The following is a 24,698-nucleotide window of genomic DNA, read 5'->3' on the forward strand; positions in this document are numbered from 1 at the left end:
TCAGCCCCTAATTCTAACATACTGTACGTTAATCCCTGAGAGCACCTGTCAGTTGTGTCTCCTGCAAGTGATACTGAGAGTGCAAATTCAAGTGTTCACCTGCAGCACAGGTGGCTGTTCAGATACTGAATCTGAATGCTAAATCTTCAGTATTCTGGGCTGGCGGTAAACAAAAATTAATAGTTAAACCATTCAATCCAGTGTACCAATTAAAAATCCATCCTAATATCTCTGCCACAGACAGCTAAAAGATGTCTTCCTACGCTCCAAATAAATGAGTTCACCTTATATTCTGGTCACACCAAATCCACCACAAAATTGGTGCCTACGAATTGCACAGCACTGATGCACTTGCAGACTAAAATCCTCTTTATAGTCACAGGGCTGGGGAGGGTTATTAGCAGGGTGCATATTCCTTCAACTCTGACCTGGGAGGCTACCTGGCAATGCAGTCTAGCCAGCACAGCTACTCCAACAGGAGGTACAAAGAACAGGCTGTGTAGAAAATCCTTTTTTCACACATCTGCCATAACCTCTGTCGAGCCCTGACCCCACAGACGCTAGCTAGCAATACCAATCTGGGCGCTGGTTTTCAATCAACTGAATTTATTTCTCCCATGAGATGCATGGTTTCATTACAAGTTCAGTGAGACCGCGGCCAGCTTTTGTGCTGTGGGAGGAAAGGATGGAAGTTTCCCCTCTCTTTAATTGAAGGGAGAAGCTGGTGACAACAGCAGCAGCTGGGGTCTGCCTGGCCCCCATTAGAGCAACACCGTTGGGAGAACACACCACAGCACATTTGATTTCAAACGGGAGCAAAGCCTGAGCAAAAACATCACCTGAGCATGTGCTGTATGACTTGCTGTTTGCTTTTGACCTCTACTTTTATCAATGTGGTCTTTCTTCAGCAAGCAGCAGGTTTACAGCCCTTCCTTGATGGAATTTGCCGGGCTTTGGCATGCCGTTCAGACTGACTGCTGGTAAAAACCAAATGAAGCCCTAATGTGGACCACAAGGACCTACAGCAACCTGTGGGAACTCCCACTTTGAGATGCACTCATGTACTAGGGAAGGTTTTCTCCCAGTGTTGAGACAGAGGGGTGAGGTACTGCCCTCTCGGGGCACCCAAAGGCATACTACCGAAGCTCCCAATGACATCTGGCCACCAATTCCAAACAGTAGTGGCTGAGCTGCCTGATACTGCATCTCTGACTGGATGTTCACAGCATATCGCTGGACTTGATACCTGGGAAAATGGCTTGAACTTCTGGAAGCTGCATAATTTTCCTGTCCTGGCTACAATATGGAAAGGCTCACAATAAACCCGGGGGGGGAGGGTTTAACAGGAACTTAAATATCAACCAAAAAAAAGCCCACCTGTGTCTCACCATCTCCCTTATTTCACAGTTAAATGCTATGACAGAAAGTTCCCTGAGACTAAAGAGGAGACAACAGATAGTGGATACAGGGAAACTTAATGGGGGAGGCAAATCTTAGGTGACATTGGCATTCAAAAACTAGCTCAGCTTCTCTGTTGACCCAAAGAATTCAGCCCCTGCCTCTGATTTATACCTGCAGAGGATGTGAATACCTCAACTACAGAAATATTTCATATACAGCCCTTTTAATATTCAACAAAACAAACAATAGCATTAAGAACTGCATCCATACAGACTGTATAGAGCTGTACAGTTTAATACCTATCCTGTCTTAAACTTTGATTACTGGAAATAAAATAAAGTGCTTAGTATATTCAAAACAATTGCAGACCTGGATTTTCACTGCCCACCAACACCGTGGTATATTTTAAACTTTTCATTATTACTATAAAACCTTGCAATACATCTATCTAAGCGAGGAGAGGGAGGAATGTCTAGTGTCAAAAGCACAACTCCTTAATTTTGTCCATTACAAAATGAACAAATACAAAATATGATCCTTTCACGCACGTGCTGTTTTTCAAGCTGTTTCTCAGTCATTCACCTGGAACTGGTCAAAAAGGAAACTGCAAGAGGACTGCACCACTTAAAACTTCCTATCAACAGCAGACAGGTAAACTTAATAAGTCTTCCACCTCAAAATACCTTCCTGCTCCAGCATCGGACGCACTGTGGCATAGCTCCTGCCCTGTTTCTGCACCTTAAAGGCCATTATTCAGGATTCCAGCTCCGTGAGCAGTGGGCATGCACGAAGGCATGCAGTCTGTTATCTTGCTCAGATAACAAGACTAACGGCTCTAAAACCTTCTAAGCAACTGCTTTTAAATCAGGTCCTGCATCTGGCAGGAGACACCTGCCTCTGCTTTTGAGCCTCTGCTGCTTTTTTCTTCTCCTGTTCCTCTGCCTTCTTCCGCTCCTCTTTTAGCTCCTTGTATCTCCATTTGGGAATCTGCAAATAGGGGTCGTCCTTTGCACTGCTCCTCCTTCTCGCCTTTTCTGGCTGGAAGGTGGGTGGAGGAGCCTTGCTGATACGGACTTTGGGTATGACAAATCCCGGCCTGACGCTGCTCCGTCTAAGCAGGTGGAGCGGCAGGAGGCTTGCTTTCCTTGTGGCTACCGTGTTCACTTGAGAGACTCCAAGGCTGATGGGCTGCAGGCTGGCTCGCCGGTCCTTCTTCCTGGGGATCAGCGTGACTTTGGAGTTCTGGAATAGCTTCTCATAGCTGCTAAAGTGGTCTTTGTCCTGAGATCGGATCTCCTCGGCTCTCTGCTTCCTAATGATTTCTTGCACAGCCAGTCTGCGCTTCCCCACAGAAGGTGGGCTGCCTGGGCACACCGTCCGGCACGACAGCGCAATGAAAGGACTGCTCAAGCTTGTTGTCACCTTCACCATGTGATCGAGGACCCCGTCTTCTTCTGGGCCGTAGAAAGACCGGAATGAGACAGCTGCCCTCACACACTCAGAAATCCGCTGCAAACAGGTTTTTGGCTCTGCAGCCTTGGCAAGAAGTTCCTTCATCTTTGGCCATTCTGGTTTATATTGATCACAAAACTGTTCCGGGCATGGCCTGTCCATCAGCTTTTGCATGATGAAGGCAGATTCTGATCTTCCCGTGAAACAAGCCCATTCCCATGAAGTCAGTCCACGGCTTGGGTCAGTCGCGTGAACGTTTGCCCCTCAAAGAAAAGAAAAACAATTTGTGTTAATTAATGAAATTGCCCACACTTTTGTTGCTATCATCAGAGTTGAATCAGGCAGATCCCTGCAATAAAACATCACGTAGGACACAGTATAATATTTGTGTCAAAATGAACATGCAATAAGGAGAGACATGGGTTCCTGACTTTCTGAACTCCTGATTTATTAAAAAAAAATAAAAAAATAAATGAAGGCTGTATATATGACATTTTCTTAATGCAATGCAAAGAAAGACATAATGAATTTCAACTGCATTGAATGTCGCCTGCCATTTTAAATTCCATTCACTCAGGCTTGTAAGAAAAGAGTGACAAATATGGAAAGAAACAATTCTGTACACAAAAGTCTGTCCCATACTTTTCACTGATTGCTGCCACTCAGAAGAGAGATCAGGGTAATGATCACAAGTTCCATAACAATATCAACTCAGTGCTCACTAGGGGCCAAAATAGCAAATAAAATAGAAGGAATTTCTAGAAAAGCATAGAGAAAATACAGAAAAAATAGGGGGGGAAAGGAAAAAAATAGAGAAAACACCAGGTGTACGATTCAGGTTCTCTTATCTCTGAAAGGACACTGTAGAGCTAGAGAAGGTTGAGAGGATGGTGACGAGGGTGATCAAATATAACAAAAGTTTTCATACATGTCAGAGTGGGTAATTGGTGAGGTGGACCTTCAGTCTGAGCCCAGAACAGCTGCTGTCATCTACCTTAGATTACCACCCCTGAGGAAATTAAGTAATCGTTAGCAAAAACATGCTATTACCGCCAAGTGAACCAACCATAAGAGGCAACCAGGACTGGGACGCTTGCTAGGCAGCAGAGGTTTAGGCATTTGAAGTATGGTGTTAGGTCCTGAAAGGAAATGATACCTAATAGATATTATCTTTCAGCCTGTCCTCTCCCCATTCCCCATTTATGATCTTTATCCATCCAATTCTGACATCTGTCCCCATCACCATTCTTTCTTCTCATATATTTCTACGTCCTTTTCCAGCTTTGCCTTCCTTTTGATCTCTCCATGTTCCTGTAAGACCCCTCACATGGGCTTCTGCCCTTGTTCTTCACTCTTTTGCTTTCAAGGTGGGGTTACACTCTTCTCCTCCAGGGCACCTGGCTGCCTGAAGAGAGGATACAAGAGTGACAGGAGGAGCAAGCATCCTACTCTGCCCTACTGTATCCTTTACAATTTCTGTAATACTATATCCAATGCTGCCACATTCCTGGGCAACCAGAAAATTGCAGGAAAGTCCTCGCAGTCCTGGTATTGGGGCAGAGTGTGTGCATTTGTCCATGAGGACGGCATGTGCCTTATGCTGCTCACACAGAAGGACTCTGTAAAGGACGGATGAAGCTCAATACAGACAGCACCTCTGGAAGAATTGCTGCAGAACGATGAGCAGCAACAAGGGGTTCTGGAAGCTGAAGTCAGCAAGATTGTTGCAAAGGACCAACACTCTATAGCTAGTGACTGCTAAAGGGTACATAGGATCTGGCCAAAAACTAGCCTGCTGCCACCAATCAAGAAGATTCTCAGAGGCATGACAAGGACTTGACAGACAGCATCATGTCCTCTGCATCACACCCAGCTGACCCTGGACATACCACTTGGGCACAGACCTCTTGGTGTTTTAGAGTGGGTGAATAAATGGCATCAACAGGAGAATGAATATGCATGAATACCCTCTGGTTTCAGGCAGTCATGTTCTTAAGCTGCAAATCGTTTGTTTTATATACTGTCTTTAAACTTTGGCTGATCTCAGAGGGAGCTTTGCATGCCCCAGAATGTTGATTTTGTTCAGCAGATATGCAGCACGTTCTCTGGGACAGGCATGGACACTTTGCCCAGCTGCTTTTAACATAATTGAGCTCTTTAACATTCAGTTATGGTTCACGCATATCTGTGGCCCTGTAGATAATTTCTGAGTTTCTCGAAAAAGTTTTAAGCTGGGATATGAACAGGCTGCATCGTTTGACTTCTTGAAGGGCTTCTCTGTCAGCTGAAGCACCATTTTCAAATGGCCAACACAAAACTGACCTACACAGATCTTTCCACAAAAGAAAAGACATTCTGTCCTTTTGCTTTGGAAGATGGAAATGTCCAGAGACTGAGACCTGAGGAAAAGGCAAGAGAACATCATGATAAATTAGTTTTTTCAGGGTGGATTATCTTGGTAACAGCATTTCAAACTAGCACAGGGGGAACTAGGTATCAGGAATGGCAACCAGGAAGCTGTTTGCAGTGGCTCCAGTATGACCTTCCGCACAAAGGATGTTTTGCCATTGCAGAGAAACAGAGGAAAAAGGAGAGCATGGGGAAAGCGGTCAGAAGTTCATGACTGCAGAAGCTACAGAACAGTGAGAGCCGGAAAAAAGACATACAAAGACATGTCGTCCTGCCCCACTAGCCTGTTTTTGAACCAACCTACCCAAACCTCCCACCCCTGAATCTCTCCCATAAATTTTAATGAACAGTATGCTCTGCTTGTAAGCAAACAAGAGGTATAGACAGCTGCTTAGCACTATCTTCAAGAAAAAGACAGGCCAGCTCTGATATGGTGCAGCTGTGGGACCTTGGATCAGACTTGTGCAAAGAGCTGTGTGAGAAAGTGCTGACTGGGGGCTTCCCACCTTTGCTTGGGGGCTGCGTCAACACTCAGACCCTCAGCTCCGGTCCTTGCCCGATCTATGCTGCAGCTACGCCTGTGCTGTGCCTGTGCCTGGCCCCGTGCCTTGCTGATTCAGACCCTGACCCACAGACTTCGTTTCTTGTTTGACCTCAGAACTACCTTGCCTCTAGGGACTTGCCTCGTCACCAGGGGCTTCCCTGGCAATCACTACAGTAATGGCTGATCCTGGTTCTTGTCACCAGCGCTGCTCCATTTCTTCATGAAGCACCTTTGTCGATGTGGCTAGTGCCTCTGTGTGCCTTGCTGGCACCCTTGGTTCTCCTCCCTTTGAGGAGAAGCCCACTCCTGCTGCTGCCTGACAGATGCGGTTCGGAAACTTTATCTCAGGAAACAATACTACAGAGTATTGAAATCCTGATCTTTCAACAGAAATCAATGCTGACTTTGTACCCTGTATCACAAAATCTCTTCTAAGGCGTGATTTATTATAGCGGTATTGATTTGCTGTACAAATCAGGAGACATTTCTCAACAAACTTGTCATTCAGCAGAATGTCTTATCTGGAAGAGACATGAACAGTCGTGTCCCTTTCTAAATGTAATGGCATTCTTATTGAACTAATTGTCATTTCAGTGTAAGTATAGCCTACAGGTTTTCTTTTAGGAAAACTGCATTTGCCGCTCGCCTTGATTTTCCTACAAAAGTTGCCCTGAAGATAATTTTCAGCGTAACTAGTTTGAATACACGTGCCCCTTTGAGATATCAATATCCTATTTGATTAAGAAGGTTCAATGCCCCTTGAGATGCAAAACTGACATCCTGACTTTAAGGACAGGGAGTGAAAGAGCTGAGGCATCCGTTACCGAGCTGGTTTATACACGGTATTTAAAGCCCAGTTTCTAGATCCACAGCCACGCCGACGACTTTACTAAAGCAGCACTGAGTTTACACTGGAGATTTCAACGGGGCTTGAGACGTGAATTACAACCGGCATTTCTGTGCTCCCATTTGGGCTGGCTTGCTTGCTGAATGCTGGCAGCAGCTCGGTCCTGGCAGCGCAGCAGCCTGTGACAAACTGCCCACGAGCAACCGGGTTCCCCCCCTTGCTCGCTGTGCACTCACAAATGGCAAATTCACATGTTCCAGAGACTCACTTCGAAAGAGCAAACATTATGGCTAAGTGTCTGAGAGCCTTAATTGTGTAGTGATCGACCTTGGCCACCCTCCAGGAACTCAAATTTTGGAAAGAGCAGTCGCTTTGACAATCCAGCTCCAACCATCTGTCACAGGTTGCCGTTACCTCTTCCCCATCTGACTGTTAAATTCCTGCTTAGGTGGCTAGGAGGGTGAGTTATTTTCCTTTACTGACCTCCTGCATTGCCACAAGTAGGTGCCCGTCAACAGAGGTCTTACCCAAGCCATTAAACAGATACTGGGTTTAAAAACCTCCTGGCTGTAACTCTTTTCTAAAGACACATACCTGCTTTGTAGCTGTGCAAGAGTCAGAGACTATGCAGGTCGACCCACAGCTGATTATGGGTGTTTCCCCCCTATATTTCCATGCAATCCTATGTTTTAACATAGAATTTTGCCGTTTCATTTGTGACATTGATTTTTTCACCAAACCTTTTACTAACAATTTCTTTCACCTTCTTCAGCAAACTAGCACTTTGTTACCAGCAGCTACTCAGTATCCCTTAAACCCCGAACTACTTCTAAATCAATTCTGAATGAGCAGCTCCCTCCTTCCCTACATTTCATCAGACTGTACAGTGCTAAAAAATAATCAGATATTTAAATGGGTGCAGGCAATTTACCACAGTTCCTTTGTGGCCCCTATTTTGAGCTGAAACTGTGAGGACCTGCAAAACTCTCACCAAAACGTATATAAGCTGCAGGTCAGAAATACAGAGCATATTAACTCTACAGCACTTTAGCCAAAGGATGATCTTTGGTACCCTCGCTCTCTCTGATGCACAAAGAGGCTGATACAACTTTCTGGAAGTAAACTTGATGTGGAGGCTAACAAGGCCATTTTCTGGCTGGCAAAAGGTTTGTTCTTCCCAGTTTTCTGTTTTCTTACTGAACATAAAAACAAGAAGGTGGCTATTCGGATGTCAGAGGCAGCAACCACATATTGAACTTTGATACCGATACTTTTTGTACAAGAAGTATAATAACAAGGAATGGATGGAAAGGTTGTGAAATACCTTCTAGTGACCAAAACAGAAAGAACTAGCTTATGTCAGATCTCCAGTGATAATAACAGAAAGCCATGACACTGTAAGGTCAATTTGACAAGTCATAAGGTCTTGGGATTGAAGTTTCATTTTAAGTGATAATTTGTAATGGGCACTGGAAAATTCTGAACTAGCATCTGCACGAAGTACGTATTAGTCCAGAAAGTGCATCTGTGTGTAGCAGTACTCTAGCTCTGACAGGCATTTTCTAATTTTGTTTCATAAAAATTTAACTCCAAAATGCATTATCTGATTCTAAAACCTTGATTCTGCTATAAGAGGCTACAGAACCTCACAGGAAATAACATGCCAGTTACCACATCATCCAAACATTTTATGTGTCATATCAACATCAGGAAACTGGATATTATGAAAATGGATGAATGTAATATCACTATGCTTGATAAATGCCTGCAACTTAAAATATTCAGATTATGAGGGGTCAGAATTCTGTGCCAGCAAAATGGCTGAAATGAACTACTCATTCAAGATGTCTCTCCATGAAATTCTCTGTCTAGACAGTAACGATATTCACATGCAATCTATTACCATTTCCATAACGTTTGACTTGTGTCAAATATCTGCAACTGTAATACAATCGTACATACTAACATGTTAATTATAGTTAATAATTTATATGCCAATTACTTAATATAATAAAAAATTTACAACATTGTGGCTAAAAGGTGTTGTCTGCTGGGACTGCTCCCCGGAGGGACTCCTCCCAGTGCCTCTTGCCCTCCTGAGTTTCTTCTCCAGGACTCCTTCACCTCACAATGCATACAGCTGGAAATTCAACCGCAGTCAAGGGCCAAGAGCAAGAAACGTATTTCCTGTTCTTAGATGTGAAGAGAGGCAGGCAGGCAGAGATGGACTTGCTCGCTCCCTGTGCCACGACCTCCTCCTTGCAACAGGTACAGACCTGCTGGTACCCTGTTGCCCATAAACCTGGAGACCTGACTCAGACCTGACTACACCCAGCTTTCCTGACAGGAGCCAGAGCCCCCAGAGTTCTTCACTCCCTGCCCCAGCTGGAGGGAGAGGTCCAGCTGTGGGGCCCCATGGTCCCACCACCATCACCCAGCCCTGCACCGTCACACCCCCAGAGCTGGCAGCAAGAGACCAGCTGTGCCATGAAGTTCATTAACTCCTTCTCTACAAAACTTGAAAATCACACTCCCCGAACTCTCCTGGAGACAATGAATCTCACCCTGAGAGCTCTTGGAGAGATCCTGGAGGAGTTTCCACAGGAAAACTGAGTGCTCCTCAACCTGCAGTGTGTGGTTTCACCACCTTGTCTATGACTTATTTAAAAGCTGCACCCGTTTCCAGGGAAAGCTCCACCACGCCTCTCAGAGCAAACACCCCAAGAGCCAATTTACTTCTTGGTGTTTGCCTGTGACTGTCTGGTATTTACAGGTAGATGATGACAAAGAAGCAGCAAAGCACTTTGCATACCTGCCAACATCAAGGCTTTCACGCACTCAGTTCGGCCCTGCATCGCAGATTTCATCAGTGCTGTGAATCCAAACACGTTCCTCTTCTCAATATCAAGCCCGGGAAAATAGTTCAACAAATAGTTTGTAATGGTTATGTGCCCTTTAAAGAAATGAAAAAGCAGAGAATGTCACAGAATTAAGGTGCTCTCTCAAGGTTAAACCAAAAATTACTCCTGCAGGTTTGACCACTGGAAAAACTAACTGGTAACTAATAAGAACTCTTTTCTTCACATCCTCTTCCACTTATTGCAGTCATTAGCCTTAGGGTTAAGTGGTACCGACTTGTGACCAGAGTGTTGGGCAAGGAGCCTGGCAATCTGGGTTTCCACCTTCTCTCAAGTTGCTCTCCACTCTGAAAAGTCAGTTTAAGGTAGGAGAATAATTAAAAACCAGAGATGGTCACTCGGAGGTTGCAAGGGGCCTCAGTTTCTTGACTCAGTGAGGGGCACTGCAAAGGGAATTCCTACAGCTTATGGAAGGAAGACCCACCACCTGGGGGAAGTAACTGCAAAGGTTCAGCTTTTTCACTGACCTGGTAAATTTGAGCCTTACTATCATGGTGCTTAATTAAAAAGTGATTAGATGTGGTAGTTCCAGCCAATAAAACTAACAAACTGTGCCAGGCCTGATACAAGACAAAGAAATATTTAGCGTAGAATCCCACATTTTTATTCTTCCATCTGACAGTTTAAAGCCATTTGCCTACTCTCCAGCAACAGGAAAATGGGGCTGATGTTCCATTTTGTTAGTAAAATAAATAACTTGAGCTCTGTTTCTAAAAGCAACTGTTGCCGCCATTCATGTGCCTTGTACGCCAGCATAACTGGTGTCAGGAAGCGCGTACTGAGTAGTTGAAGACATCTCTGGCTAAATGGTTGGAAGACCAATTAAAACATCAAGTCTTTATAATTGGACTATCAGAACAAGATGAGTATCTAGTTCCATTATGACTCATTCAAAACAGTTTTCCCTTCACTTGTCATTCATTTTATGATGCTTTGACACTTTATAAAATAATGCAGTCTGTCAGGCAGCTGCAACAATCACAATTTAATTACTAGGAGCTGTAAAAATATTCTCTCATTTCACTCTGCAGTCCAGCTGAATATCCTGTGATGCATGTCATTCAAATTCATCTAGAAATGTTCCTGAAGCAGATTAGAATTCATACAGGACAATTTTAAAAGTCTATAGTGTCACATCTGGTGCAGATTTCATCAGCGGTCCCTTTGTACCAACACAGTCCTGCAGTCACTTTGGAAAGCAAGTTAAGAAAATCTTTACCAATTAATTTAAGATGTTTCCTAGGTGCTAGTCTTTTATCTCCTAGAATTTGCTGGACTCTGCTTCCTTGCTGCATAACTGGAAACTCTCCTGAAACCTGAGCAGATGTCGAGATAGTGCAGATCAGCTTCACAACACCAGAGTCAGAGGAAACCAAAGAATGAGCTCCCTGTACCTCGTGCAGTCTGATGCAAATGAAATATAAAGATACAGCAAACCGCAACAAGCTGAACCAAGCAGAAGTGAACTGGGTTCAGGGCAGGATCAAGTGACCCGGTCCTGCTTACTCCGTACAGAGTAGCTTCAGCTTCACTGACTTTATGGCGTAAGATCAAATCCTAGCAGGGTATCCGTTACGACCGGGAGAATCTTTGCGCCCAAATTGTTTTGCAGGACATGCTCTGTTTCACTCATGTACAGTGTGCGTCTTCATGAAGATTTTGGAACAGCTGAAATACTGCTTTTTCACCCCAGAAATCAGAGACAGGAACTGAAACAAGGAGAAACAGTAAGATGGAAGATTTTTCAGCCATTATTGCATTACTAAAGATGTTCTTCCCTTTGCCGAAAGTATAGCTGCAGTAAGAGACGTTTTGCAAGTCTGGGATGATTCTGGGAGTCAATCCTGAAAGACCTTGCTCAGCCAAAACTCTTCAGGGGCCTACAGATGGCCTCAAGTGAGACAGAAAAAAATGCCAGCAATAAAATAACAAAGAAAATGAAGAGGTTTGCGATTCTCAGAAGTTTTGTGTCTCAGGGATTCCTGAAAACCACTTCAGTTTTAATCTGCAGGAGCTTCTGTCCTCTGAGCTTTGCTTCAAATCTCTAGTTCAAACAGATATCAAATTCAAAGCAAAACTCAGAGCCGCCAAGTTTTTTGTTAAAACCCTGTCATACGCTTTTGATTTAGGGCCATAAAGTTTGCTTCAGGTCTCCTGCGTCTGGGCGAACTGGAAGTGTGTATCTAAATCGTAAACCAGGTGAGTCTTCCGTGATTTAAAGTCTGCTATGAAAGCTGGAGGCAGCTCTAAAATAAATTAGCCAGGCCTCAGACAGTTTGGTGATACTGAATTTGTATCAGGCTTTTGCTGTTTGTAAGCCAAATCTATCTTCTACCAGAACTGGCATGCTAAGGGTACATTCTTCGCCCTGTGAGCCATATTTAGAGATCAGCACAGATGTCTGTAATAGCTTAATTCACTTAATTGCTGCCACAGAGGAAATGCATATAACGATGGCAATATTACCTAATAATCTATGTAATACAGGCAGAAGGATAAGCTGCACAGTAAGGAAGATGCTCTGTCATATAACAACACAATTTCGAGTTGTACCTGCAAAAAGCCTGTGTTTGGTCTACGGGTGGCGAATGCTTCCTGGCAGATGGGTGGAACCAAAGACACCCAGAACCTTTTGTCCTCTGGGTGTTTTAGGTTTCTGTGTTCTCATGTCTCCCTTTATAAGCAGAAACGGAGATAACATCCAATTTTGTGTTTCCAGCTCTACAACCTTGCCCCAAACTGGTCCCTGGAACATAAAACATCTATATTTTGTGAGCAAATATGACAGTCTCTAAACAACAGTGAATGCCAATTACCATACACTGACACTGACGCAGCTATGTCCTCCGCAGCAGCAGAACTGAGAAAAAAAAACTAATGTAATTTTCCTCCCTTTTCCCTTCCTCCCTTTTCCCTTTCTTTGAAACCTCTCTCCTTCCTTCCTTTCTTTCCACTTGTTATTTCAATCTCTTGTTTGCATCAGTCTCCCTTTTTTTCTGCATTGTCCTTGTTCTGACATTTAATGATTTTGCTTCTGCTTTAACAGCATCACCACCCATTTCTGGGCACCACCTGCTGCAGGCTGCAACAGATTTAGAGTTTTGGAAGGCAAGCTCTCTTTCAGAAGGGATCCCACGTCTGTAAGAAATATTGAGAGAGCACGTGAACAGGCCATTTTTCAAACCCGGAATTTACACACTAGGCATAGCACTTTGTGGTTATTTTTCTATACCAATAAGCTCGTTAAGAAAGTACTGCTTTTCACTGATCCCTCCAGCCTATCTTCCTCAGGTCAGCCCATGCAAAAAACTTCAGGTTTAGATACTTTTTTTGAAGGATGAGAAACTTAAATTATTAAAAGCAATATGAGGAACTGAATTCACTTATCTTCTGAGACTCTTGCTGGTCTTTAAGATAATTCCATTTAATTCAAGCTGGTGCTCAGGTTTGAGCATCCTGTCTGGGCAGTCATGAAACGGCATGAGCAAGTGTGGATTTTAACCTCCTCTAGCAAAGGTAAAGAGGCCTCCCTATCATCTCCCTTAGTATCTGTACCTCACGTTACAGATACAGCCTCTGAAATGCAAGGAATGATCCCTCAGGACCGCAGTCTCTTTCCCATCCAGCTCCTCTTCGGGGCCTGGCCGTACGTGATGGCCCACCTGGTCAGCAGGTCATAACAAAAATGGCAGCACTTTCTGAAACCTTCTGACATCACCTTACAATTAACTGAAATAATGTGGATTTGCTATTTGACTTTCCACAGGGAACCCCATACTTTTGGTATAAATAACAGCGATCTCTCAGAATAATTTATTTTGCAAAAATGTTATTATTTTCATGGCCTAAAATTACAATAAAAAACCCAACCAAACCACAAATAATTCCTTCACTAAAGGAAAGCTCGCATAAGCTTTGCTTTCAGTTCTTTATAATACACTTCTCAAGTGTTACTACTTAACATTCAGCAATAATTAAGCAGCATCTATTGCACTGTAGGTCCTCTGGTCGCAATGTTAACCTCACAGTAATCTCTATTAACACTACAGCAGTATCTTGTGATAATGAATTAAATAACTGGTGTCAACACTGTAGCTCAGGATTATCATAGGCAGGGGAAAACATCCAAGTTTTTAGGAGTTTGTATAAGCTTCTGCTGACTACAGTCATTTCCAGTTGCTTTGGGGATCAATAACAAGTACTGGCAGAGAGTGTCAAGTCAATGTCAGCCCTCTGGATTAATTCTGAGCTCATTATCATGAGTTATAAAGGTCAGGAAGGAGTCAGTGTTAAACCTTTTATAGTCCAAATTTATATTAGGGCAGATAAATAAATGTAGCTTAGAGTTTTGGAGACTTCTCCACTTTCTTTGAAAACTACTGTACCCGTGACTTTGCTATGAATGTGACTACTGTGGTGGCCATTATTTTTTCCAGTATTTGAGACCTATCTCGCTGTGAATTCTTCAACAGCGTTCACTTTTTGGTACATAAAAAGAAAAGTTTGGTACTACCCGGAAGTATCTAGTGGCAATATTACTAAATTAACATCAAAACCAAACTGCTCCAATCTTTAGACATGGCTTGTAATGTCTGTTGACGTTGCCTGATGGAAATTTGTTTCCTCCAGCCAGCCAGGGTCTGGGAGGGAACACTATGTCCCATGAACTGCCACAAACATCCCATGTTCTTCACCAGTGAGAAGACATCATAAAGACCAGGTATTCATTTCCTTGTAAAGTGATTGCATTTGAGGAGCACACTCGAGGGATGCAAAGGAAACCATGATTGCAGAGCCAGGCAGCCCTTGGAACAGCTTTTAGACTACAAAGCGATGGCCTTCTTGGTCAAATTTTTCCTGATTTACATGCTTCAGCACTATGTTAACACTTGTAAGAGCAAACTACAGCTTCTCTTAAAGGTTAAAGCCCAGTGTTTAAGTTTTAACAGAAATAATCGACTCATTGCTTTTTAACTGTACACTTGAAACTAGTATTTCTTTTGGGGCCATTTCTTACATTTATGTGATGTGTTACGCTTGTTCACTGACTATTCCCATGCTGGGTGGGATAAACAAAAACCTGGGGATAAACTCTGCTCTCACTCCAGTCTGCATCAGGATTAACATGGTCGACGTCAATATAATCAGCCTGTTATAAAAGCAGCATTGGCAAACACGGAATCCTGCTGAGACTATGTAAATAGGGGTTTTTTCCTTTCAACTATGGGGCGGTTGAAGAATGTCTTAGCAGCCAAGATATTTCTTAATGATGATACATTTTCCTACAGTCAGCAATTACTACAGGCCCAGGGAAGTAGGTGCAGCAAGCACGAGAAAAGAGATGCTATCAGCACTAATACAGCACATTACATGACCACAGTGTTGACTGGTTGCTTGCCAGAGCAAACGTAGGGAAAAAAAGGAACAAAGCAGTATAGTACTGCACACTCGGGGCAAGATTTTCTTTATTTTACAGTTAAAATAGTTAATGGTGTCTACTAGAAATGCATAGCTTTGTCTTAATCCATTGGATAAATATTACTGTAGATTAATTAGTTCAAAGAAAATCATGAGAAACTTACTTGCAAGTGGGCTTGGCCAGGATTATTTTATGCAGACTAATTTCTTTTAGGGCTTTGAAAAAAATCCTAAAAATAATAGCCACAACACACACTCCTACTAAGACCCAGTATGTAAGAGGTGAAACAAAGAGCCTTACCTGCCTGTGCAGCTGTAATTAGAGCCGTGTTCCCTTCGTTGTCCTGCCAGTTCACATCAAGGTGAGGGCATTGTGCTAAGGCTATTACAATATCCACATAACCTTGGTAACAGGCAACGATAAGACCATTCTGTAAGGAAAATATAAAGAGAGAGTTAGGTTTACCAGACACAGAGAAGTTCACCAAGGAAGAACACCAGTCTGCTTTTTCATTATTGTTTTTTTTTTCTCAGACTGAAGAACTGAAAAGGTATCAGCATAACTAGTGATTAGCTCCAGGCACAATGTTCAGATCCAAACCACTGCTTTTATCTCTACGCTTTTGCGAGTAACATTTAGTATCCCTCAGAAATACCTAAGAGAGTAAATATTATATTATGCCACTTGGAAAGTAACTGTTTATAACTGGCTTATGCTTATATGGCTATATACTCTATAACCAAATTAGAATAAATCATATTTTATTATATAATAAAATGAATCCGGCAGGTAAGATGAACTGGACCTGCTCTGAATGTTAATTCTCTGAAAAACAACTACTTGTTCTCTGAAGGGGAAGTGGTAGGCAGGAGTTGTGTTCATGCTGCCTGTTGCTATCTTTAAATACTTCAGGCTTCCCGTTAGAACTAGACCTTTTTATATAATCATAAATAAAATAGAATTGCTTTTAGAGTTCCTGTTTAATGTGCTTTATGACAGCTGGAAGCTGTAAAACTTCCAGGAGGTAAACCTTATAACTCAGCTTGGTACCCAGGTAACGTTTCACTCCACAGCAGCAAACTGACAGCCTCCCTAAAATACTTGTTGTTAATTAAATGGAACTACAGTACTTAATCCTGGCTGCTCACTTGACCGCTAGGATTGCAACCATTATCTCTGGTCTTCAGGATTACTCGGGCAGCCCGGTGTTCATCTGCAAGGGGCCGACGGGTGTGGAGGAAGGCAGGTGCAGATAAATCAGTGTTACTCCCTCCACTCCCTCTTCACTGCCAACACATGACTCAGTTTTTCTGAGATCAGCGTCAGTATCTGACTATTGAAAAGATAAGGGCAGAGACACAAATCCCAACCTCTCTGGTAACTCTGCCTGCCTAAAATGTGCGCCCATACAGACATGCTGCAAGTTCATAACCACAAAAGACTAACAAGGAGGAGAACCTGGTTATGAAAACTGAATGGCCCGCCCTGACTCCTCCACCATTTTTCTAAGCGGCTCTTGCCTAAACATTCTCTTTATTGCTTTTCCCCACTGACATTACTGAGACAGAGACATTCACCAAATGACAACAACTGCAGCTTCTGATTTATTGCCATTATAACTAGTTAGTTAATATTTTAGTGTCCTGTTTCATTGTTATTCTGGATAGTCCATTTGGCTTAGGTAGCAAACAGCTTCATTAAGATACAGAGGCAACGCCAACTCTTCGGGGTGCTCACAGGCTATGTAGGGTATTTCTCAGTTACATCTTTCAATAAAATTATTACTCTGATTCCTTTTATTCTCAATTTACTCGTCCTCAGTATGAAGCAACACCCACCATTTCTTTATAACGAGCATCTCCTTTTCCTTGTGAAGAACCCGTAATACCTCAAGCTATTCTATTGAAATTGTACTGAGGATTCTGCTTAAAGTCATATATACACATATATGACCTGAAATAACGTCCACTAAAACATATGTATTCTCCTGGTGGGATTGCTCAGATTAATCCAAGTTTTACTACAATGTAATCATTCTTAGCTTTAAAACAATTGTGTTAGTGTCCACTTGGTAAGGACTTGAGCATTATTTTAGTTCTTTAATAATTTCATTTTTCACCTGATGTTCAGGATATAGGTCTTTACAACTCCAGAAACTCTGCAGATTTAAAAAATCACCCAATCATTCAGTAAAATGTTAGTTACTAATGATGGTAGAAAGCTAAGTATACAATAGTTTGGAGGCCTAAAATTCTTGACCATAAGAAGGGCGATCCTATTGCTGACCGAAAAAAATGTCATTTTTTAAGAGACTGGTATTTTCAAAAAGCCATGGGAATAGCTTAGTTATCATCTGTAATGGAAAAAACTGTTTCACTCACTATCTGAAGGATATTTTCACAGTATATTTTCACAGGACATTTTTGTGTTCTCAAAATATTTATCAGATGCATTAAAAAAAAGGTTAATTTTTTTGCTCTCTTTAAAAGAAAAACAAACTGTAAAACAGTAAACCAAACCATAACAAACATCAAACACTAGCTCTTTTTTGTGAGAGGCTTTTGCATTACAGTATTTAGGGACTTTTGTCCTACTTTTAGTGGGTACCTCCATCAGATAGGATCTAACATATCTAACACACACTGGCATTCTGATTTCAGCAGACATGAGACACAAATGATCTCAAAATCAGTCAACCTCATTCACCATTCTGAGTTTACAAACCAGAAGGATTACTTAGGTAACAACATTTTCTAAAGTTTATTTTCCAAAGATGCTATCAAAGACTGCTTGCTTAAGGATAAGGAAAGGCAACGGAGAGCAGGAGCTTTCTGAGGGATTACATGATGCAGTAGCATGGAAAATAATTTTTGAAGGACGATTGTACGAATCTGGAGTGGGTCAGATAAGAGTGTGAGAACCTGGTGCTCGATGGAGCATGCCCAGCACTCCCTGGTTGAGAAGCAAAATGAGCAATCACACGAGGACATAAAAACAAGTCACTTCGCCGCCATATGGTTCCCGGCACTGTCCAGGGCCGTAAAGCTGATGCAAGTGCTCTCTGGTAGCCCTCACCGCTTACGTGTTTCACAGGGAGGCGGGTGAGACAGACCTTGCTGAGGGGTGCCTTCTTTTGCCTAACTCTTCCAAAAGCGTCAGCTGTTGAAATGAGGTGCAGAAGGCTACAGCTTTAGAATGAAAATTGCAATAAACCCCTGGATTCAACGGTTATTTCCCAAATCCTGGTTCAATGATACCATGATAATTTGTGTTTTCAATTGTGCTTCCCCCCCCCCTTTTTTTTTTTTCTCTTTGCATCCATTTCTGGCCCTGCCTGTATTCTGCTTTCTGAAACTGAGTACAAGCAGATGAGCCAGGATGCGCAGTCAATCGCAACATGAGTTATTAGTCTGGAATCTTTAACTTCATATACCAATAAATACTATTATCCACAGCTATAATACATTACAAACTCTTTCAACAATCTCAATTAATATATATAACTGACATGAAATTGCTTTCAGCAAACTGTCTTTTGAAGCAATTGGTAAAGCAGTAGCCTGTATCACAGCATTCTGCAGGAAAATACAGCTGTGCATTTAATTTTTTTTTAAAGATTAAAATAAAGCATATAAATGAATTTTATCTAGAAAATTGTGAACCCGAGTAATCTGGTTAACCCCAGAAAAGAGATAACATTTTATGTCATTAGTGTTCTACCAAGGCATCAGTTATTCTGCTCCTCATATGAAGGGTCATGGTGCAATTACGGAGTGGTCAGTGTATGCGGAAAAAATGTATTTTCAAAAAATTGAAATTTTACTATTATTTTGTCAGTAAGATCAATTTTCAGACATACTCACTACATGTGAAAGCTTTAGGAGAAGGAAGATTGATAAATCTTAAATGCATGTCCTCTCCCTAAGACTTCATCCTTTCCCCTCTCTTCCCTTTCAAATGTCCTCAACCACCACTTATTTTAAATCATAATAAGAACTCAAACTATTCCCATTAATATATAATAATAAGCAATTATTAGAAGGAATAACTGTACCAACGGTTACGTGATTCTATGATTCTGCGTGTCACAGCATGCAAGCACAGTACCCCTGCTTTTCAAGGGCTGTTGTGTTAGCTAAGACTCGCTCTCCCCCGATCAGTGGCCAGGGTTGCTGCCTGTTGTTCTCCCGGACCAATGAAACAGAACAGGCAAAAAAAGTCTGCTTTGATCTGCTGTGCAGAAAAGACCTTAAACCATCAAATGGCACTGACGCCTTTGGACTGTAGGAAAAGGGATTTCTTTATTACAGGAGACCGGCGCTACTGGCTCCTCTGAGGTTTGCAACAGATTCCATTTAATTTTTTAAATATCGCATACAGACTCTGTGTGACAATAAATAAAGCATGAGTCATCCATCACATCAACTACATTAACATTTCCTGACAATTTTTCTACATAAGGGGGGGTGGAAATTCAGCTCAGTAACAGCGTTTTTCCATGTAGAAGCCGTAGTCCTGCCTGGTGTTGAGGGCTTTTTCCTGTGTGGAATACTTGGCATTTCACAGAGCTTCCCCCCAGTTTTTCTATAGTATATGACATATCTTATTTTTATGTAACTAGCACAGTTTTGAAAGATCCCCCTTTGTTTTGAAGTCAGAGAGCAAAATTAACAATACTTTATTTAAAATATGACAAAAGAATCAGTCTGGGATAATTTACTTATTTTCCATATATTCTAAATAAAGTATAAGTAATTTTCTTAATTTCATCCCAGAGTACATAAATGGACATTTCAGGTGTGGGACTACCTGAAGTTAATCAGATGTTGCAACACCTTCCTCAAGCAGTGTTTCCAAATTGTAAGACTTTCATAGTGCTCTTCTGTAATCAGACTAAAAGTGTTGTATTAAAATTTCCTACAGAAGCATAAAGCTGAAATTTGCGTGTTAGAAATAGAATAAAATAGTCTTGGGAAACTTTTTGTTCCTTTTAAACTGATATTTCTTCATGTGCCTTTGATTTCATGGAATAGTGCTGCCACTATAAAAATAAACTCTGCTTTGCTCAGCTGTGCTGGCTAATGACATAACAATGTGTCTGATTAAGTGAGGTCATGGGTATCTCAGGAGACAATTTTATAAATCAGATGTTATGACAAAATTACAGATGTAAGGCTATTCGTACACTAGATCATTACAGATAAGAGAGATCACAAGAAATACTAGAGGATCAATAACGAACTCAAGCTGAACAGCAGAGCAAATCACATACAGCATGAAATTATTTTAGCTTTTAAAAAAATCTCTTCAGGCAACTTCTTTTCCACCAAGATGCTGAGAATGAAAACAGCTTATTATAGCTTTTCGCCTATTATCCCAGCCAATAATGGGTCTGGCAAAAGACTAAATTGACATTACCCTTTGCTCTTCATAAGGAGCATGATAAACGACTGTCCAGTTTGCTTTGCATGCATCTGTAAGTATTAATGGCATCTCTGCGAGGTTGGTTTAACAGCAATTATTAAAACTGTCTGTAATTTAATTAAATGAGATAATGATACATTGTAATCCATAATCATATGCAGGGACAACTACGAAAATTATGTGTAAGTTAAAAGCATATTACACAAACAGTATTATGAGTAATAGTAATGGAAGAATAATAAAACATAAAGGAATACAAAGTTGTGTTTAAACTTTTTCTTGTTGATTTCCTAAAATAATAATTCATATATTTAATATTTTATGTTATACATAACTCATTATTATAACAGAACTGTATATAACTATCACTCACTATAACATAATTCACATACAAAGCAAAAAAAATAAAAATCAGGTCACGTATTTCAAAATAAACCTCCCAATATTATTTGAGGGAAATTCTGATCTCCACTAAAAACTCTGCAGCTCTGTGAAACTTCAGTTAACAGAGATTCTAAATTTGCACTGTATTAAAAAAGAGCAAAATTTAGGGCTGAGCATCACTATCTGATACATTCTAATTTGTGTATAACGCACCAAACCTTCCATAAAACCTTCTGCATAAAGCAATCTGAGAAACTTTCATAAATGGCCTGAGCTTATATTATAATTGGTTTAGCTGATTAGATCAACAGTGACTGAGATGAGGTAATTATTCAGGTCATCAGTCCCACAAGAAGTGGTGTTTATGTGCTTCGGAAATCCATCAAGCACATACGCTTTAATATTATCTGCACAAAATAATTTAGGCTGACCTTTTAGAGAATGGGCTGCAACAGCTTAGTCACATACAAATTTATGCGGCGAAAGCGACAAAAATAAGAGCTGGTAATTTAAATGAATTTTGTCCAACTGTTGCTTGGATAAAACCCTACGTGCCTGGAGGGGGGCAAGGGGGAAGGTGTTGATTTTGTTGGGGAAAGCGATCAGACAAGTGCAAAAGAGTATTCAAGCAGGGACGGAGCAGCGGCGGGCAAAACTCTCTCCCTCTGCAGAGGAACACAGTAGACCTGAAGCACAATCTTGTACCCAAAAGCAAGCTTAAATGGCACTGCCCCTTCCGGCGCCTGAATGCTGAAGGTGCAAAATCACCACCTTCGCTTCACGGAGTTATGAACACTCACAGAGCCATTCTTAGGCCTGAATCGTAGCTAAAAACATGGACTTGTCTGTGGACATGCGGATGATAACCTACCATTTTTCCCTGCCGTTTTGAGGGATATGTTTGACTTCACTGATTTCGTAAATGCCTCTTGTACCAGTCAGACCACATGTCTTTAAGTAAAGGTATAGCTTAGTATATGTATCATCTCTGCAGAAGTCCTTACTTAATCTATTCTAATCTAAATCTCCGTGATCACCTCTAAAAATAGTCCCAGGAAAGTTCATTTTACTATGCCTGCAAAAGCTTGCATTACACAACAAAGAAAACCAGTGCCACTTGTGTAATAAATCAGACAACAAAAAAAGGCAATAAAATTAGTATGACTTTCCTTCTTTAATAACATGTGCGTTGTCTGAATCGGTTTCGGCGTCACTAGTGATATAAGCAGCTGGCAGAAACCTCGGGAAGCTGCTGCCAGGGGCCATAAGGGACGTACAAGGCAAATAAACACACACCATGTAGCCAGAGATATTCCAGTGGGTGGGGTATATAGGAAACAAATTGCTTTATCATATGGCAATACTGAAAGACGCTTATGAGGGATTAACCCTTCTCTATTTTTTTTTTAATATCAAGCCACATAATAAAAGCCAACAATTCAATGGGAAATCAAAAACTCTGGACCTGATGGCGCCTTGGGGGTTGTATACTGTTCCACAGGAGGCTGGAACATGTCCCTAGCTCCCACACTGCCTGACCTCTTCTCCCAACACCAGCCACCTAGCTGCCTCTTGACAGGGCTCCCTTGACTGAAGTTGGGGGAGAGGATGACTGAGAACGCAGATGATTACATCTCCAACCCATGGGAAGACTGATGGGAGGAAAGCTGGAGCATTACTCCTTACTCCTGAAAGTTCTCGTCATCTTCCTGTGAGGCAAACCCTGGGTGAGACAACACCCAGTTGCTCAGGAGCCCTTCGCCATACCCTGCCCCCCACCCAAGGATGCTCTGGGAGCCACAGAATCATAGAATGGTTTAGGTTGGAAGGGACCTTGAAGATCATCTAGTTGCAATCCCCCTGCCATAGGCAGGGACACCTTCCACTACACCAGGTTGCTCAAAGCCCCATCCAACCTGGCCTTGAACTCCTCCAGGAATGGGTCATCCACAACTTCTCAGGGCAACTTGTTCCAGTGTCTCACCACCCTCACAGTAAAAAATTTCTTCCTAATATCTAATCTAAATCTAACCTCTCTCAGTTTAAAAACATTACCCCTCGTCCTATCACTACACTCTCTGATAAAGAGTACCTCCCCATCTTTCCTGTAGGACCCCTTTAAGTACTGGAAGGCTGCTATAAGGTCTCCCCGGAGCCTTCTCTTCTGCAGGCTCAACAACCCCAACTCTCTCAGCCTGTCTTCATAGGAGAGGGGCTCCGCCCCTCTGATCATCTTCAGGGCCTTCCTCTGGACCCAATCCAACAGGTCCATGTCTTTCTTATGTTGGTGGCTCCAGAGCTGGATGCAGTACTCCACGTGGGGTCTCACAAGAGCAGAGTAGAGGGGTGGAATCACCTCCCTCGACCTGCTGGCCACACTTCTGATGCAGCCTGAGATACAGTTGGCTTTCTGGGCTGCAAGCGCACATTGACAGCTCGTGTTGAGCTTCTCATCCACCAACACTCCCAAGTCCTTCTTGGGGGAAGCTTCTCTCTCACAGTCCTTTACCTGCACCGCCTGGTGCCACCTCCCACACCACACGCGCCTCCCCCAAGTCATTCTGTGTCCAAAAGGCCGGAGGGCTGCTGGAGTACAGAAGGCATTTTTTGACTGTGTAGCCGGAGCAACAGCCAGCGCTCGATGGCACCTCCTCTCCTGACCACCGCAGAAAAAGCCACCCTTTCTGCTGCAGAAGGAGGCCAGAAGCAGAGGGCACTCGGGATTACATCCAGCAGTGGAAACAGCCCTGCAAAAAAAATAAGAGCCGAGGGGCAGTGCGTCGACTGAGCTGCAGGAGGCCTGAGCTGCATTGCCAGCTGAGTTATTACGAGTTGAGATGACACTTGATGATACTTCTTAAAAGAGTAGCAACTGGACTTGTGTTATCACATGAAAAATCTTTTATTGTTCTTTCCTCTCGAACATCAGCTTGAAATAAAGAAGTGAAGACCTGAGCACACGGACAAGAGCAACTAGCAGCTACAACTGACTCAGGCACATTTTAATGTTGAGGCACTTGAGTTAGGAAATTTAATGTGAATCCATTTAAATATATATATATATATAAATTAAAAAAAAATTTGCTCAGTATGCTAGTAGGTATACGCATTCATGCTCAAGATCAATTGTGTTAAAATAATGTATTATTTTGCAGTGACAGCTAGTAAAACTGTATTAGGAATGTAGTTATCAGTCCTAAGTTTAATCAGGTAGGAGAAATGCCTACCTGACAGTGACAGCAGACTGTTGTGCAACAAAGCAATATACAGAATGAAGAAGTTTATATGGAAAGAGAAGAAACTGGGATTGTTTTCCCACAACTGGAGAAAGAAGTGACATTTGATGTAGTCCCATCGGTCCAAAATTAAGTTTTGCAATGTATGCGAGATCTCTGGTAACAGCTGAAGTAAACAAGGTATAATTTTAGAAAAGGAATATGTAAGGAATCTTTAAGGTAATACTTTAATAAAAATGACACATACTTAAAATGAACTGACAGGTCACCTAGTGGAGCTTATTGCCATCATCGATACACTAAAAGGACATCTCTGGATTCAATAACATGGGAAATCAGCCCAGGATACAATTTTCTGGGAAAAGTTCTCTGTTCTGCTTATGGGTGCCTGACTCTAAAGGACAAAAAATACTGCGGGTAGGTGGTAGGGTAAGTAATACAATTTTTATCAGGTTAATTTTCACATTTCCAGTTTATTTAGACTGTCATGTTAGGTACAATACTAAGTAGTGATGATCCCTGACAAATAATGCAGCCTTACTAATCCTAGCTTTCCTGTCTGTAGAGCACATACTAATCAGTGTTAATACTGTCAAATGTTAGTGCTAAGTTTTGATAGTGTTGACAGTAATAACACATGATATGTTGCAGCCAAATTTATACA

At 42.0% G+C, this 24,698-nt stretch overlaps 1 protein-coding gene across 1 annotated transcript in view; it reads right to left on the reverse strand.

Annotated features, from left to right (window-relative positions):
• Nucleotides 1-2,265: 2,265 nt before the first annotated feature.
• The window catches only part of ANKRD33B (ankyrin repeat domain 33B), a gene marked incomplete at both ends in the record, with an annotated part of 52,261 nt that continues 29,828 nt past the window's right edge, over nt 2,266-24,698 (reverse strand). Inside the window, 3 exons of the mRNA XM_082479244.1 lie at nt 2,266-3,116; nt 9,466-9,606; nt 15,291-15,420. Coding sequence (XP_082335370.1) covers nt 2,266-3,116; nt 9,466-9,606; nt 15,291-15,420 — 1,122 coding nt within the window. The remainder of the gene's footprint in view (nt 3,117-9,465; nt 9,607-15,290; nt 15,421-24,698) is intronic.

Source organism: Vanellus vanellus (genome assembly GCF_965231255.1).
Source record: "Vanellus vanellus genome assembly, chromosome: 2".
Taxonomy (NCBI): domain Eukaryota; kingdom Metazoa; phylum Chordata; class Aves; order Charadriiformes; family Charadriidae; genus Vanellus; species Vanellus vanellus.